The sequence below is a fragment of the Sminthopsis crassicaudata genome, chromosome 3, assembly GCF_048593235.1.
Source record: "Sminthopsis crassicaudata isolate SCR6 chromosome 3, ASM4859323v1, whole genome shotgun sequence".
NCBI lineage: Eukaryota > Metazoa > Chordata > Mammalia > Dasyuromorphia > Dasyuridae > Sminthopsis > Sminthopsis crassicaudata.
The window spans coordinates 473,553,322-473,571,719 of NC_133619.1; the positions used below are offsets into that span (position 1 = coordinate 473,553,322).

The window sequence follows — 18,398 nt, forward strand, 5'->3', positions numbered from 1 at the left end:
CATTTTTTTCCTAATAAATTACACTCTTGATCATTGTTATTATGTTTGCGTATATATCTGTTATTTTCTGTTTCTTCTAACTCTTCTACTTTAGTTCTTTCTAGTCTTTAACTTGCCTTGGGCACATGTGCCTTTGCACCTGAGCCTGCATGTGTGTATACACTTAACAACCTTCCCCCTCCCATCCCTCCTTTATCTTCTCCAACCCCCCCCCCCCTTCCTTCTTTATGCCTTCCATTGTGGGGGAATAAACACTCAAATTAATCTAACTAACCTTCTATATTCTACCTGATCTTTTTCTCTCCCCCCTTATTTCTTTACAGATTTTAGTGAGTGCTGTATCTATCTTGGTTTGTATATGTTATTCTCTATTTAACAGATTCCTGATATGAATAGGTTTTCAGAACTATCATCCTTCCTCCCCATCAAAATATTCTATGGGATTCTTTCTTTCTACCTCATTTATATAGTATCATTAATATTTTTACCTTTTTCCAAACAGTTTTGCTTATTACAATTAGATTATACTCTGCTCTGCCTTATTCTTTCTTTTGGACTACTTAATCATTATTGTCAGTGGCTTAAATTTTCATATAAAAAACAATTTATCCTTACTGAGTTCATTTAAATTCATTTTTGATGTTGGCTCTTATATATTAAATTTTCTATTGAGTTCAGTTTGAGACAAAATCCTAAAAAATCTGAGAGTTCATTGAATGTCATTTTTCTTCCCGTACAATATTATCTTAATTTTGCTGGATACAATATTTTTTGCTGCAGGCCTAGTTCTTTTGATTGTGTGTGTATATATATATGTATATATATATATTTTTTAAAATATATTTTATTTATATGTAATAAATATAATAAAAATATAATATAATAAATATAATAAAATATAAATAAAATATTTTTATTGTAGCTGCTAATAATCCTATATAATTCTAATTGTAGCTTCAGGATATTTGATTTTTGTTTGTTTCTTGTAAAATTTTGTCTTTGATCATGGGTTTCAAAATTTAGCGGTAACATTTATTGTTTCCTTTGTAGATTTCTTTAAGATGGTGATCCATGGATTTTTTCCTATTTCTGTTGTGTCAAACCCAGCTAACCTCAGGCCTTGGTCTCTTGCTGTTTCTGTGGAGCTAGCTTGGAGGTGTTTACAATTCACACTTGTTAAACCTCCCTTTTCCCGAGGTTCTTATTCAGGTCTTATAAAGTTTTTCCAGGGAGACCCCTGCCCTAAGTTTTTCACCAGTTTACATTCACTTTGTTTACACTTACTCACTTTTGTTTGGTTTGCAAGGAAAATCTAGAGCACTTTGAATTTTCTAACTATCCTACCTTCTTCCCAGAGTCTTCCCCTCATGTTTACCTTTCTTACAGAAGAAGGAAGTAGAGGAAGGAAGCTGCCAATATATTGGCATTGAAGCTGCATTGAAGACATTATGAGGGCCCCTTCCCTTGTTCTTAATGCAGGGAATATATTTTTAAAACAGTTCATTGTGGCTCTTTTCAACAATGTGATGATCCAGGGCAGTTCCAATGGTCTTGTGATGAAAAGAGCCATCTGCAAACAGAGAGAGCACTATGGGAACTAAGTGTGGATCACAACATAGCATTTTCACTCTTTTTGTTGTTTGCTTGCACTTTCTTTTCTTTTTTTATTTGATTTTTCTTGTGCAGCACAATAATTGTATAAATATGTATGCATATATTGGATTTAACATTTTTACCTTGTTTAACATTTATTGCCATCTAGGGGAGTGGGTGAAGGAAGTCAGGGGAAAATTGGAATACAAGGTTTTGCAAGAGTTAATGTTGAGGGGCAGCTAGGTGGCTTAGTGGAGAGAGCACGAGCCCTAACGTCAGGAGGACCTAAGTTCAACTTTGCTCTCAGACACTTAACACTTCCTAGCTGTGTGAACCTGAGGAAGTCACTTGACCCCAATCGCCTCAGCAAAAATAAATAAAAGAATTAATGTTGGAAAATTATCCATATATTAATATTGAAAATTAAAAAGCTTTAATAAAAATAATTTTTAAAAAACATAGAAAATTACATCTGGTAATGTTTTAATTAGGCTTATTGAGCATGTTACTAAATTCATTACTTGTTTTTGGTATTGTAGTATTCATGTAAGGCTTCTGACAACATTTGATCAAAAGAACTTTGAAAAATTTTTGTTTTTCAAAAAGTACCTTCAATATTTAATTGAAATTCCTATTTGTTTTAGTTATTTTTGCTTAAAATGTTTAATTTTATATTCAATATCTTTAGAATATTTTATTCAAGTGCAAGAGCTCATTTTGTTCAATTTTTTTTATTTTTTTCATACCCAAAGGTACACCATTATTTTGGAGATTTTTAATTCAAAACATTTTAAAATGTTAGCTAAACATGTTTATTCTGCCCTCTGCTGGGGGGGGGGGGATCCTTGCTAAGCTAAAAAAAATAAATAAATAAAATAGAGGTGGTAAAATAAAATAGCTTATTTATTCTATTGTTAGCAATATTTATTAAGTACTTCTTGTGTGAACGCAATAATAAATGCTATGGGAGCAAATTAAATTACATAAGAACAACAAATAAATTATAAGATAGTTTATCATAAGCATATGAAAGTACTAAACAACTTTTATAAGCATTAAAGGAAGTGTGCATTAGGGTAATGAAATGTAGTCTAGATTTCTCAAGACACTTAACATTTGATTCTAATAGTTTCTGGTATTATATTTTCTTTTTGAAGTTTTCAAAAACCCTGTGAAAGAAAATTGCGGATTTTTCAAATGCAAGAAAAAAAGGTTTGGGACAAGAATCACTTCTTGAAGTTTTGGAAGTAAAAAACTCAAGACAGGACCTGTTTCATACATTTTGAGAGCTATTTAAAATAGATTTTTTTATTGTGTTACCAAATTGTAGCACGCTTATATTTCATTATTAGAAGTGAGTATATTGGTGATAATAAGATAAGAGTATTTTACTAGTCTAGTATTTTTTTAGGGAACTTATATCCTGTTACTTTTCTGTGATCTAAAGTGCAGGGAATGATGGTAGTTAGAGAAGAGAAGGAATCCAGGTCTTTGCCAATCATTCCCAGTATTCCTTCACCTCCTTTTTCTGCTATTGGCTATATAAAAGACTGATATATTCTCTATTTAGAACTTTGGAGTTCTGGGTATATTGTTAAATGAAATAAATTTCCTCCTTGTCTCCTAAGTGAAGTTTATTTAATTCCCTCCCCACTTACTCCCAACTGAATTCTATTTTAAAATTTTGTTCCATTTTAGGGGTTCAGATATTTTATGCCACAACCTCTAATCATGAAATTATTCTGCATGATATTGTTTTGTTATTTAGAGTTGTTTTGGATCAAATGTAGGATTCTTTAAAATAAATATTCCTATAGTGTTCATTTTCAGGTTATTAGTTCATTGAAGGTAAAGTCAAGGTGTCAAACTGTTACGGTTACTGACTTTTAATAGGCTTGAAAATATGGTTTTCCCTGATATGTTCAGTTTATTTTATTAAAGCCAGTAACATCTTAAAAGCAACATAAAAGTTCTTTGAAGTAGCCTGTGGCAATAGCAAAATATGACTGTGTTGAGACCCCGGATCTCAGAATCGGCAGGAATCAGGATAAGCAAAAGTCTTTATTCTTGGTCTTTTGCAGTCAGGGTCAGGAGATTAGATCTAGCAATCTCCACATCTCCTTCCTCTCTCTCCACCCCCAAGAGGATGAATCAATCTTCTTCTCCTCCTATTCCGCCTACTGATCTCACTTCCCCTTCTTTGTCCACATCCACCTATTGAGTCAGCCCAGAGTAGTTAAGTAGGGTCATCCTCCAAATTTGTGGTAGTAGAGAATTGTCCAATTGGTAATTAGCCTCAAGTGCCAGGTTACCCTGCATCTGCTCAGTTCTAGCCCTCTACATGACTGTTGACACCAAAGGAAGAAAAAAAATAGAGAATTGTGTGTTTGTAAGTATTTTGAAGAGGGAAGGACAATGCTAACTCAATTCAAGAACTCCTGATGGTGTTGCTGAAATATAGAATAGTTGATAATTTTTAATGAACTTGAAGGATTATGTTATGGTTATTTACTAAGACAAAGGTATGTGTAATTCATTGTAGAAATATTTCTATAAAATATATATTAATAAATATTCATTCCTCTGTGTTACCTCCTCTCCAAAAAAAAAAAAAAAAAAAAATTTTTTCTGATTTGTGAAGAGTTTAAAAAGTGACAGAAATATTGTGTATATTTAAATCCATCTTGGATTTTGACTTTAAACAGATAATATTTCTTCAATGAGGTGATGTGTCCAGAACTGAATTATCTCATTTCAGTATCATTTCAATTAAGTATAGCTAATATGATTTTGAGTGTTTTTAAAAATGTATTTCTAGATATGTAGAGATTTCTATGTATAACATTTATAATTTTTTTGCTTCTGTTGACAGCATTCTGCTCGATCAGAATCGTGGTGGCATCGTCTTCAGCACTGATGATTATTTTCGGCATCGAAATGGGTACTCATATAACGTTAGACAACTTGGTGATGCCCATGACTGGAACCAAAGCAGAGGTGTGATAACATTAGATGACGTCTCTCTGTTTTTTTAATAAATAAATAAAATACCTCTGTGTACCTGGTCAAATCAGCATAGAGATCCCAGCATATAGAATTTCAGAATTGGAAGGAATCTCAATAGTCAGTTAGTTTACCTCATTTCTGAACAGGAATCCTTTCTGTAGCATCTCTTCAAAATAATTATTCAGCATTTGCTTGAAATCATATAATGTAGGGGAAACCTGCCTCCTGAGGATCCTTTTCTTTATTAGATTTTCCCTTATATTCACCTAACAATCAAGAACTTAAATGTAAGAAGCTAGAACTATTTTTGTGTTTTCCCCTCCCCCTACCAGCACTTCCCAAATTCTTTTATTCTTCAAACTAAACAGCTTTATTTACATAATTGATCCTTGATCCTTTCTGCATATTGGTGTCTTGCCTCTGATCCTGTCTGATTCTTGGAAGAATAGAGGTGTCCAGTAGATAAGAATGTTATATTTGAAGTAAGGAAATTCAGGTCCTGTCTAAGGCACTTATTTAGTTCTGTGACCCTAATGAAGACATTCAATCTTTCAGCTTTCACTTCTTTATCTGTAAAATGGTTATAATAATACTACAGAACTTTAGACTATCAGGAGATCCAAATGAAATGATAGACAAAGGGAATCTGACACCTTCTTACCTTTCCTAATGGCTGCCTTGTTTCTTCTAAGCATCTTTGTTTTCCCCATTTTCCAGTACTTTCCCTTTGATCTTTGGCTGCCAAAAGCCCAATACTGTAGTACCACATTTATATCTGCCCTTTCTACTTCTGATTTATCTCTAAAAGAACTTCCCTTTAGAAAAGCATTTTGATCATCTGATTAACATAATATTCAATAAGTTGATAGGATCAAAAGATTTAAAGATCCTCCAAGTCTAGTCCTCTCTTTTTGAGATCCAAAGAAGTTAAATTGGTTTTTCCCAAGATTAATGATAGTGAGGAAGGAGGGAATAATTATTAAGTTTCACCCTCCCAGAATTACCTCCATTTCAGAGGTCTTCATTAAAATCTAGCCAACAAGCATTTATTAAGCATTTACTATGTGTCAAATCTTATGTTAAACAGTTGAGATACAGAAAATATGCAAATAGTAACAGATCAAAGTAAGGTAACTATATGTAGGATAAATAGAAAATACTCAACAAAAAGAAAAAAAAAAACTAGAATTAAGAGGGATTGGGAAAGACTTCCTATAGAAGGTAGGATTTTTAATTGGGCCTTGAAGCAAGCTAGGAGATAGTGATGAGGTAGAACATTACAGGTGTGGACAAATACCAATGAAAATACTTGATGTTAGGAGTGGAGGTTTTTGTTTGAAGAACTGCAGGGATGCCAGTGTCACTGGATCACAGAGTACATGGCAAGGAGTATATAAAGTATAAGGAGACTGAGAGGGTTAGCTTATTAACAGCATTGAACACTAAGCAGGAATTTTTAATTTGTTCTTAATATGTGATGAGAACAACTGGAGTTGATTGAGTAGGGCAATATGGTTTTACTGTGTTTTAGAAAAATCACTGCGTGGCTGAAATAAGAGTAGACTAAAATGGGGGAGGCTTTTGGATGAGGGGGTGCCAAAGTAGTGGCAATGGGGGGGAGGTATTTGAGAGATGTCACAAAAGTGAAATTGGCAAATGGGGTGTACAAAGTGAGATAGTGAGGCCTTAAAAGTGAAACTGCTCTTGGGAGACTAGGAAGTTGGTGGTACCTTTAGCAGTTATAGGGAAATTTGAAAAGGCTAGGGTTTAGGAGGGAAAATAATTCAGTATTCAACATGTTAAATTTTAATTGTCCAAAAGGCATTTGGAGATAGACTGGAAGTCAGCATAGAAGTTAGAGCCAGATAAGTCAATCTGAGAATTGTCTGCATAGGCATGATAACTGAATCTATAGGAGTTTATGGGATCACCAAAAGAAATAGTATAAAATGAAAAGAAAAAAAAAAAATAAGGGAAGTGATATGATCAGACTTATCACTTGGGATGAATAGAAGATAGATTAGAGTGACAAAGATGAGGCAGGGACACCAAGTCTTGGCATGAGGTGGTGGGGATTTATGCTAGGAAAATGATAGTATCAGTAAAGAGAAAGGGTCGTACATGAGAGAAATTACAAAGGTAAAATCAGCAAGAATTGATCACAGATTGGAAGTAAAAGAGGAGGAGTAACTTTTTTTTTTTGGTAGCTATTTTGGTATTTTTTTTTATTATAGCTTTTTATTGACAAAACATATGCATGGGTAATTTTTCAACATTCACCCTTGCAATCACTTCTTTCCCTTCCACCCCCTCTCCTAGATGGCAGGCAGTCTCATACATGTTAAAGTATATCTTAAATATAATATATGTGTACATATTTATACAGTTCTCTTGTTGCACAAGAAAAATTGGATTTAGAAAGGTAAAAATAACTGGAAAGAAAAACAAAAATGCAAGCAGTCCACACTCATTTCCCAGTGTTTTTTCACTGAGTATAGCTGGTTCTGTTCATCACTGATCAATTGGAACTGAATTGGATCCTCTCATTCCCAAAGACAGCACTTCTATCAGAATTGATCCTCATATGGTATTGTTGTTGAAATGTATAATCTCCTGATTCTGCTCATTTTACTTAGCATTAGTTCATATAAGTCTCTAGTTTATATAAGTCTCTCTATTCATCCTGCTGGTCATTTCTTACAGAATAATAATATTCCATAACATTGGTATACCATAATTTACTCAGCCATTTTTCAATTGATGGGCATCCATTCAATTTCCAGTTTCTAGCCATTACAAAGAGGGCTTTTTTTGCCCATACAAGCCCCTTTCCCTTCTTTAAGATCTCTTTGGTTTCTAAGCCCAGTAGTAGCACTGCAGGATCAAAGGGTATCCACAGTTTGATAACTTCTTGAGCATAGTTCCAAATTGTTCTCCAGAATGGTTGGATCTGCCCACAACTCCACCAACAATATACCTAGTGTCCCAGTGTTCCCACATTTCCTCAACAATTGTCATTTTCTTTTCCTGTCATCTTAGCCAATCTGACAGTTGTGTAGTAGTATCTCAGAGTTGTCTTAATTTGGATTTCTCTGACCAATAATGATTTGGAACACCCTTTCATATGAGTAGAAATAGTTTCAATTTCATCATCTGAAAATTGTTGATATCCTTTGACTATCAATTGGAGAATGGCTTGATTTCTTATAAATTAGAGTCAATTCTCTATATATTTTGGAAATGAGGTCTTTGTCAGAGCCTTTGACTGTAAAAATGTTTTCCCAGTTTATTGGGAAGAGTAACATCTTGATTGTGAACCTAATGCTAGAAGGATCACTGGGTCTTGACCTAAAATATCTCATGACCAGAATTTTCAGGAATAGGACATATATTTTAGACCTGAGGTGGTCTTTTTAGTGTTGCTACTTGAATTGATGGGTCCTTTCATTTTCCCTCAAAACACACTACAAGCATAGTAGTAGATTAGCCATCTGTTTCTGTGATAGGGTTTTTTAAAATTTTTCTGTCCTAAACCTTTTACTCTAGGCCATATTGGTAGATGTTGTAGTCATTTATATCGTTCTGATTTATTGATTAAGCCTATTCATAAATTATTTTGAAATTTTAGTTAGTATGGAAATAACCAGATTGACAAGTTCTTTTAAATACAAGTGCTTTATGTCATATTCTTCTTAAAGGAAGGCACATGCAAATATGTTGCTATATGACTCAAGTAGCTAAGTGTGAGATATACATAGAACTTTTTGGTCCCAATTACTTGGCTAAAACAACTGTAGCAAGCAAGCTAGTCAGAGTATATTCACAATTCTGCCTGTTTTAGAACAAAGAAATTCTTTTCTAGAAATTTTTAATAAAATGATTGCTTATTACCATTTAATTCTATGCGTATTTACTTTGTATTCCTGAAATGTTTTTATTGAAATTTGATTTTTCTTTCAGCAAAGAAAGCTATTGAGCAGGGAAGATCTCCAGTTATAATAGATAACACTAATACCCAAGCTTGGGAAATGAAACCTTATGTGGAAATGGTAAATATGAGTAATAGAAAATTTTGATCTAGTCCTTGTTTTCTGTCTGTACTTTCATTCACAAATACTAAAAATGTGGATGCTTTGATCTTTTTATTTCTTCCTGTTTCAGAAAAGATTATTTTAAAATTGTAAGTGATGATTCTCATGTAGCTGAAAGTAAATTTATCATGTCAATATTAATTAACAATTGAAATAAAGTAAATGAATGCCAAAGAAAAAAATTTTAATTTATTTTGTATAAAAATGTGAAATTTACAGTGTTTCTTGGGCATTTAAAGTGCCACTTAACATATATACAATGGTACAGCTTTTCTCATTTTAGGAAATCTAACTTCACTTTTAACTTGACTTTTTTGTAGGCTATAGGCAAAGGATACCGAGTAGAGTTTCACGAACCTGAAACATGGTGGAAATTTGATCCTGAGGAATTAGAAAAGTAAGAAAACACTTTTAAGTTCTCAAATTAGTATTTTTTTATGTTGCTAAGTCACTTGGCAATAATAGTTTATATTGATCTATACAATTTGTAAGGCCTTTTGCATACATTAGTTCTAAATTCTAACTTCTAATTTCTGAAGTAGGTGAATGTTACAAATGTTGAAAGACTTACTCAGTCACAAACTAATAATTGGGATTAGCATTAAGATTTTCAGATTAATTTAATACTTTTCTATTATATCTTGCTGCCTTTCTTAAATTGCTTTTCTCTCTCTCTCTCTCTCCCTCTCTCTCCCTCTCTCTCTCCTCTCTCTCTCTCTCTCTCTCTCCCTCTCTCTCTCCCTCTCTCTCTCTCTCTCTCTCTCTCTCTCTCTCTCTCTCTCTCTCTCTCTCTCTCTCTCTCTCTCTCTCTCTCTCTCTCTCTCTCTCTCTCTCTCTCTCTCTCTCTCTCTCTCTCTCTCTCTCTCTCTCTCTCTCTCTCTCCTCTCTCTTTTTTTTTTTTTATTTTAAGTGACTTGCCCAGGGTCACACAGCTAGGAAGTGTTAAGTGTCTGAGGGCAGATTTGAAGTTGTGTCCTCCTGAATTCAAGGCTGGTGCTCTATCCACTGCGCCACCTAGCTGCCCCTTGACTATATACATCCAAGGAACATTTTTTAATGTTTAAGCATAGTTTTTTTTATTAATAATAAAAAATATAAAAATATAAAAAATAAAAATAAAATAATTATAGTTTTTTTATTTACAAGATATATGCATGGGTAATTTTTCAGCATTGACAATTGCAAAACCTTTTGTTCCAACTTTTCCCCTCCTTCCCTCCACCCCTTCCCCCAGATGACAGGTTGGCCAATACATGTTAAATATGTTAAAATGTAAGTTAAATACAATATATGTATACATGTCCAAACAGTTGTTTTGCTGAACAAAAAGAATCGGACTTTGAAATATTGTACAATTAGCCTGTGAAGGAAATAAAAAATGCAGGCAAACAAAAATAGAGGGATTAGAAATTCTATGTAGTGGTTCATAGTCATCTCCCAGAGTTCTTTCACTGGGTGTAGCTGGTTCAGTTCATTACTGCTCTGTTCGTGGCCACATCCATCAGAATTGATCCTTGTATAGTATTGTTATTGAAGTATATAATGATCTCCTGGTCCTGCTTATTTCACTCAGTATCAGTTCATGTAAGTCTCTCCAGGCCTTTCTGAAATCATCCTGTTGGTCATTTCTTACAGAACAATAATATTCCATAATATTCATATACCACAATTTATTCAGCCATTCTCCAATTGATGGGCATCCACTCATTTTCCAGTTTTTGGCCACTACAAAGAGGGCTGCCACAAACATTTTGGCACACATAGGTCCCTTTCCCTTCTTTAAAATCTCTTTGGGATATAAGCCCAGTAGTAATACTGCTGGATCAAAGGTTATGCACAGTTTGATAATTTTTTGGGCATAGTTCCAAATTGCTCTCCAGAATGGCTGGATGTATTCACAATTCCACCAACAATGTATCAGTGTCCATGTTTTCCCACATCCCCTCCAACATTCCACATTATTAAAGCATAGTTTTTAAGACATCCTGCCTTTGATTGCATTAACTATCTTTTATTGACTTTAATTTATTTAATTTATAGTTTATCTCATGTGAATTCTAAGATATTAGAAGTAATCATTACCTTTATTGTCCTCTTTAAGCAAAGTAACCCCACTAGGCCATCTCTGCATTTTGCTTCTATTCTCCTGTCACCTCTAGTATACTTCTTGGCTTCCCTTTGTATTTCCTTCTTTAGACCTGTTTCTTTCATTTTCATATTTTCAGAGAAGCAGTCTTCCTTCCTTTTTGCGTGTGATCTTCTCATTGCATCTTCTACAAAGCAACATCAGTTATGAAAGGAATTCTTTACACTTTTCCCTAACATGTCATTGTGACAGGGAAAAATGAAATGAAAGTTAAGAAACTATGGATATTAAAGTTAAGCATCCTGGTATTTTTTGACGTGGCATATAATTTATCATATAAAAATTTGAAGGAAGAATGAAGGAAATGATACAATCTTCTACCAGTGTTTGAAAAATAATTTAATTTTCATTCTTTTGTAAATCTAGTCTGGCTTTCAGTCCCATAAGACTTTCTCATCCTTTGTAATTTTTGTCAGATTTTTTTTTTTTAAACTAATTTTTCCTAGAAAGCCTAATGTGCAAAGTCTATCTTTTTGTTCTCAAAGATATCATTGCATCATTTGGGCTGCCCATAACTTATATTTTATTTATTGTAAAATAATTGGTTTTATCTTCTTTTTTGGTCACATATTTAATGTTACATAATTCAGACTCATAGAGCACCATTAGAAAAATGTTGGTTTTAAAGAAGTGAACTTTTATAGCAACATATATGCTATATACAATAATTTGGGATCATTCAAAGGAGTTTGCAAGATTACATAATTGGCAAGTTTTCATAAGTCTTTGTAACCCAGAAACCTCAGAAAAAGGAATTATGTGGTAGATGTAATGTAACCAAAAAATTGGCAATCCTTTATTTTGCTTCTGCTATGTGTTTGTTGATGGAAATAAAAAGACCAAAGATGAAACCAGAGAGCTTTTTTTTTTTGGGGGGGGGAAGAGGAGGGGAATTTATATGTAGAAGTATATATGAAGTAAATGTATACAGAATAAGTAAGAAATAAGCAAAAAATAAACCAAATAATTATGAAATTAGAGAGGACAGTAACAATTGGAAAGATCAGGAAAAACATGATGTGAAGTAGTGCTTGAGCTCCATCCACCAGACAGAGCCAAGGAGATGGCATTCTTGGGTGTGGGAGAGCCAGGACAGAGGTAATAGTGTAACTAAGCCATCCAGGGAGGAAAGGAGAGTAATGTAAAACTTGGGCCAGAGAGCTAGATTGCAGCCCAGCTGTGAAGAGTTTTAAAAGCTAAATGTAGGAATTTATATTTTATTTTAGAGGCCATAGGGAGCCATAGCTAACTCTGGTTTGTATCCCAGGTTTCTAATCTCATCATTATTCTCTCTCTGTAGGCCCCTCAGCTCTGTATATCCAGTCAGTTGACAAATCTTGCTATTTCTGCTGGAACAATACCACCTGAATCCGATCTCTTCTCTTTCCTTATATAGATGCCATATGGTCTAATTGCAGCAGTTTCCTAATAGGTCTTCCTGCCTTAAATTTCTCTTCACCTATCCTCTAAATATTAACAAAATAATGCTTCTTAACAGACCTGACCATGGTTCAGAAAAAACACAAAACTTTTATGTGATTTGAATAATTGACTTGCATATTCTCTCATCAGGAGAAATAGAAGAATTATATAGATGTATAATTGTCGAGGAGATCATAGTATCACAAATGTAGAAGGGATCTCAAAGACTGCTCAGACCCTTTCTTGTCATACATAAGGAAACTGAGGCCTAAGGACGTTAAATTACTTATTCAAGGTCACAGAAGTAGTTAAGCAAAAACAAATAATAAAATCAATGGTTGTGTTTGTAGGTTCTTAAAAAAATTCAAATGAAGGATTATTGAGGGTTAAAAAGAACCCAAGAAACTAGATATTTTAAAGGGAAGTTAAAGAATCAGCATAAGTAAAGGAGGAAGAGCTGAGCTATAGCAATATTCCAAGGACTAAATGCCATAATACTTCCTATAAGTAAAACAGATTCTTTGAGTGGTAATGGTAACAGTGGGTAAAAGTATATAAAGTGGCAAAGAGGATGTTTAAAAAAAAAGGGGTAAACTGAAGCCACATCCCTACCAAATCTATAAGTGGATAAAGGATCGTAATTTCTTCAGACTTAAGAATAAGAGTGAAGGTTTTGTGGGGGGAAAAAAAAAAAAAACAAAAAAAAACAATCAGTGAAAGGATTTGGAATGGGAGGAGAGTAAAAGGAGAGTCTCACTCCAAAATGGGAAAGGATTAGGTAGTACTAAAGAACACACTGGGAACAGGGAAATACATATCTATGCTAAGAGACAGGCCTTTGTAATTAATGGGTTTTATCTACAGATACTTGAACTTGAAGAGATCACCTTTATATTTCCCAAGGACTACATCTCATCCAAGGATAGCGAGATCTCACTTAGTTCAAGGGAAGTTAGCACTTAGATGGTGAGAGGAGAAGGGCAGGGATAGAATAGAGATAGGACAACTAAGCCTTAATAGTACTAAAACATCATGGTAAAGACAGGGAGTATGACTAAGAACAAAGAGTGGTTCCAGCTGCTCTTATTTGATACTGCTTCCATAATTTCCATAATAAGTTGGTCTTTTAAAACTAACAGCCTTTTTTATCCAGGGGATCCCCCCCAGAAAAATCAATCTGGGAGGGGAAGACCCTCAAGGTTTCTGGCTAAAGCAAAAACAGTTGAGACCTGCTAAAGACCTTAGTTGTAAAAGCCCAAAGTCTCCCATTGCATTCAGAATTATCTCTGATTGTCCTAATCTATATCTGGCCACTGGACCCTGATGGTTCTAGAGGAGAAAGGGAGGCTGGTGTAGCTTACTTAGCCATAAAACAACAGCAAAATTTTTCCATCTGTTCTGTTTGTTGTCATCCTTTGAGATTCAGAAAATACTTTGAAGATAATCTGTTTTAGCTGGATCTCCTCCCATACTGTTTCCAGACTGATTTTTCCTCAACTGTTTAATAAAGTATTGAAATTAAAATATTGAATTATTAAAGTGATTGTTATGTAGAGCTATGTATAAAAGACATAGTTGAGACATCCTTTTCTTTTTATTTGGTACAGTAGGGTTTCTGTATCACACTCAGATATCCTAGATGAAAATATCTCCCTTCTTTATACTCCATTTGTTGTCTGAAGTTAGTAAAGTATTGAATTATGAAAGTGATTTTTAACATTCCAATAAATTTACTTTCCTAATATTAATAATTAAACTTATTAAAAGTAGTAGAATTATATTAAATTCAGTAATCCTTCTCTTTAGTATTCCTTATTTCCATCAAATCTCAACTCAGTTACTAAATGAAGTTTCCTTATCCTCCCAACTTCCTTCCCTTACAAAAACTTATGATACTCTTTACTTCCAATCCAGTGCCTTTATCATTAGGACAGTTTGCCTTTCTGTTAGGCTTAAAAAAATAATGCCCCTAATTATATAATGAATTATATGGAGCTATAGAATTTCTAGTTTCTAATCTTTGAGTGAATCTTTTCAATGTATTCAATCTTATAGTAGAGTTTTTAGTTTGTTTAACAACAAAAGGTAGTATAATTATTGATTTTGCTTAAATAAAAATTTTCACATTACTAAATTTTAGTCAACAAAGTAGCTTAATATACAGTTTACTAACAAAGGATTGTTTTTAGTTAAACTATTAAGCTTTTTGTTCTATGCAGTGGGTTTAAGAGTTTAAGTAATACGTTTCAGATTCTTCAGATAGCTTCATGAGATTCCTAATAATGATCAGTTTTTAAATTGGCATTTTGTAAACTGCAAAAGAATGGATTTTTGTGACAATTAATTTTTTCTTGTGAATTGCTCTACACTTTTAATTATTGTAAATGAACTTTGAGAAAGCAGAGATAAATAATGACATAAAATGTATGACCTGTCTTGTTTATTTCAGTTTTTAAAAATTAATACGTGCTATAATGCTAGTGTCTAATATATAAGCATAAAAATATATATTTTTACAATTATAATTCTTCTTTTTCATAGGAGGAATAAACATGGGGTATCTCGTGAAAAGATTGCACAGATGTTGGATCATTACGAATATAAAATGTCCATCTCTATTGTAATGAATTCAGTGGAACCTCCACATAGAAGGTCTGAGAGACTTCGAAGACAGAGGTGGGGAGGCTGTCTAGACTCATGGAATCACTTTGATGTTGCAAAATAACTAATATTCAGTCTGCTTTCAACTAAAATGAGCTGTGGCTTACCTCTAAAAAACAAGTATTGAGATTTTCTGGAGGTTTTTAAATAGGTTCAAGTCTAATAAAAAAGAACTATCATTACCTTACAGAGTTTGTTCCCAGAAAACTGTTTAAATTTTAAAATGTAAATAAAAAATAGTATATACAATTGTACATTATTTTTTAATAATTTTTATTGTACTAGTTTTGGTTTTAGTAAAACATCTGAATAGTGTGGTGTGATACAGAATTCTTTACTTTGGTTGAATCTTAAAATAATTTTCATGTCCAAAGTAGGAACGATTGAGCAGTTTTTAATAAGTTTATTGTAAAAATTGGTTATAGATAAAATCTTGACTATTCTGCTCTCCCACAAGCAACTTGGAATATGCAAAACATAGCTAATTTGTTACAGTGTATTCTAATATTTTATATGGTACTTATTTCTTTATATGGACAAAATATTGTTTCTACAAATATATCCACATAAACATTTCTAAAACTACAAACAATGGCTTAATTATTTTGAATAGATTTTAGTTTTTAAAAATAAATTTGAATAGTCCCTTAAATTGATTATAATAAAATTTTACCATAGGATATTTTGCTTTTGCCACTTGTCTTTATACAGAGTACCTTAATTTTTTTTTTTTTGAGCAATACTTTTCTGTTGAATTAGAATTCCATAAATTAATATTATAAAATGATATTCTTAAGTTAATATAATTCATCCCCCTTAATTTCAGGCAAAATTCAATAATTATATATGGAGCTAGGAAGAATGAACAGATAAATGAAAATGCATTTATAAAATGTTTACTAGGTATCAGGTTCTGTGCTAACTCAGGATATGAATAAGTTCAAACTAAGCATGGAGACCCTTTGCAATCTGACATCCTTATAAACTTTCCCATCTCTAATTATTGCCCTTTTATTCACTCAGTAAGAATCATTTACTACAGTTTTCAGTTTCATATATGAGAAAACTGAGTCCCAGGGAAATGAGGTGTTTTGTTCACATAGCATATAAAGCTTCAAGCAAGAGAGAAAATTCAAACCCAACTTAGTCTCTTGATTTCAATTTCCCTTTCTACTGCCTCTGTACAATTTCCCTGGATATGTTCTATTCTTGAAGGTCTCCAGCAAGCTCCTTTATGATTTCTTTCAAATGTTTAACAGTTTAACCATAAGAAAACTTTTGTTTAAGAAACCTGTGATTTTACTGGCATACAGGGTGTGTATCAAAGGAATTATAGACCTTCAGTGCCATAATAGATAGTTTCTGAGTTGCTATGCTCAGAACTGTATTATCACCTAGTGGCTAACTTCATAATATGAAGTCCCTTCCCACTTATGGAGGAAGTAGAGCTTTATAAGAACTTGATGGCATTGTACATTTATAATTCCCCTTCATATGTTATGTCACATTATATGACATGCATTACCAATTAATTACTGCCTATATCCTTAAAGCCTTTTTTTCTAAACCCAAGGTTCCCAATTTTTGCATCTTTTTTTTTTCATTTGCTTCTCAATATTTTGCTGTTCTCTTAAACTTTCCTTTCAATTCTTTCCTCTTTCTCTTCATCATTCTTGCACTGTAGAATTTTAAACCAGGTGTAATATTCAAGCAGTCTTTAGAGAAGTTATCTCAGGATTACAAATTTGTACATATCAGTACCATGTTTAGTTTTAAACAAGTATTAACCTCACTCTTGTTCTTGTTCAGCATGTATCTGTGTATCTGCATTTATAAAAACAGGCATATGCTAATTCATGCTTTCTCAGAAGAGTAATTATTATAGTCTTATTCCCAAAGTACAGTTTTCTAAAGTACACTGTCATGTACTGGAATCAATAAAAACAAGTTTGGTTTTTCTTCAGGGAATTAAAAATAATTGATGATTTTTTTTTTTTTTTTTACTTGTGTCCCCTTCAAAATTTTTCTTAGGAAAAGGAACATAGTAATACATACTTCCTTTTAGGATTAAGAGGAAAGTAACAGGGGAAAAAAAAAGATTATAGGGTATGTCTTGTGATTACTATTGATTCATTACACTTTTCTGCAATCTGTAGCCATAATCTTCCATTCCATAGTCTAATTCTAATAAATCTTACTTAGAAAGATCATTTATATTAGTGAACTGCAGCTATAAAGTTTACTCACAGTTCTTAGCTACTTTTTTCTTAATTTTTATATGAATAATTGCGCCTCCTGAATAAACTAATTTGCAAGTTTTTTATATGACACAATCCTATTGGTATTTTATTTAAAAATCCATTTGCTTGATTTCTCAAGTGGAATTTGGTTATATTTGTTGTTTATCTTTGTTTTGAATTAATATTATTTATTCTTTGTGCTTTCCCTGCTTAACTGGAACATTAGTTCTGTTTATAAAATCTCTTAAAAAATATTTTGTATAAAAGACTGGGTTGTATTTTTTGTGGATTAATGGAGTTGAAATCTTTGGAAGCAGATGCTGCTTAGTATGTCTTTCAATTAATATAATCTATTTGGGATTTTCCACTTTCTACATAGGGTTAAGCTTCTGAGAGATCATGACTAATTGGGTAGTTATTGTTTGCTATTAGAGAAATGGCTGGGTTTTTTCCTGATACTAATTTTGAAAATATTTGTAGAGTCAATAGTGGGATATAATTAGTAGACAATGTTAAAGAAAAGCAGTTTTTAATTGTTGCCAAACTATCAAAGTTCACACCTTGAGCCATTGGTTTGCCAACTTTTGTTTCTTTTTTTAGTAAAAGAGATTGGTTGAAATAAGTATATATTCAGTTTTCTGAACTTAAATGGTCAATTAACTCGAGTAAAATATCTATACCGATACAAGGAAGCATTAGGTAGCTTTGCTGTTAAAAAGCCAGATATTGAGAGCAAGTAGATTGGATTAATTTTCAAAGTGAGGTTCAGAATGAGAAAATCTGATGCTGTTAGAAATTTGTGAGATTTTTTCCCCACATTTCTAATGAAAATAGAAACTTGACAACAAATAGGAATTAGTTAGTAATGGCTGAGTAAAACAGTCCTGCCTTGTGGTCTTATTTTACCTTTGGAAAAGAAGTTCTTAAATATTTTGGTTCAAATTGTAAGTTGTTTTTTACTTTGGTGGTAGCTGAATTTTCACAGGGAATGCCTAAAAAAATATTATATTTTACTTTCACAGGTCAGAAAACTTGTAATAGGATACTTGCATTTTTATATCAAACTGCATAAGTGAAGTGATTTAGTGTGAGAATATGCAGATTTTTCTTTTGATCTAATCCTTGAAAGCCTGAGATTGATGAGTTAAAATGCATCTCCCTTGGAAATAAAATTTTATTCTCCCATTCGAATGAAAGTATGCACATGCTAGAAGGGAGGCAGCCAATACACAACTATTT

The 18,398-nt window shown here is 32.8% G+C and overlaps 1 protein-coding gene across 11 annotated transcripts in view; it reads left to right on the forward strand.

Annotated features, from left to right (window-relative positions):
- LOC141563008 (NEDD4-binding protein 2-like 2) overlaps positions 1-18,398 on the forward strand; it is an 81,304-nt gene that overhangs the window by 12,908 nt on the left and 49,998 nt on the right. For 10 of the 11 annotated variants that reach the window (XR_012488304.1, XR_012488303.1, XM_074303514.1 and 7 more), the window contains 4 exons: positions 4,466-4,590; positions 8,560-8,648; positions 9,011-9,087; positions 14,800-14,934. Coding sequence is in view for 9 of the 11 variants with exons in the window: in XM_074303514.1 (XP_074159615.1) it covers positions 4,466-4,590; positions 8,560-8,648; positions 9,011-9,087; positions 14,800-14,934 (426 nt within the window). In the remaining 2 variants the exon portion in view is untranslated. Of the gene's footprint in view, positions 1-4,465; positions 4,591-8,559; positions 8,649-9,010; positions 9,088-14,799; positions 15,598-18,398 lie in introns of those variants that run through there. The other variant, XM_074303519.1, reaches the window with a different exon arrangement.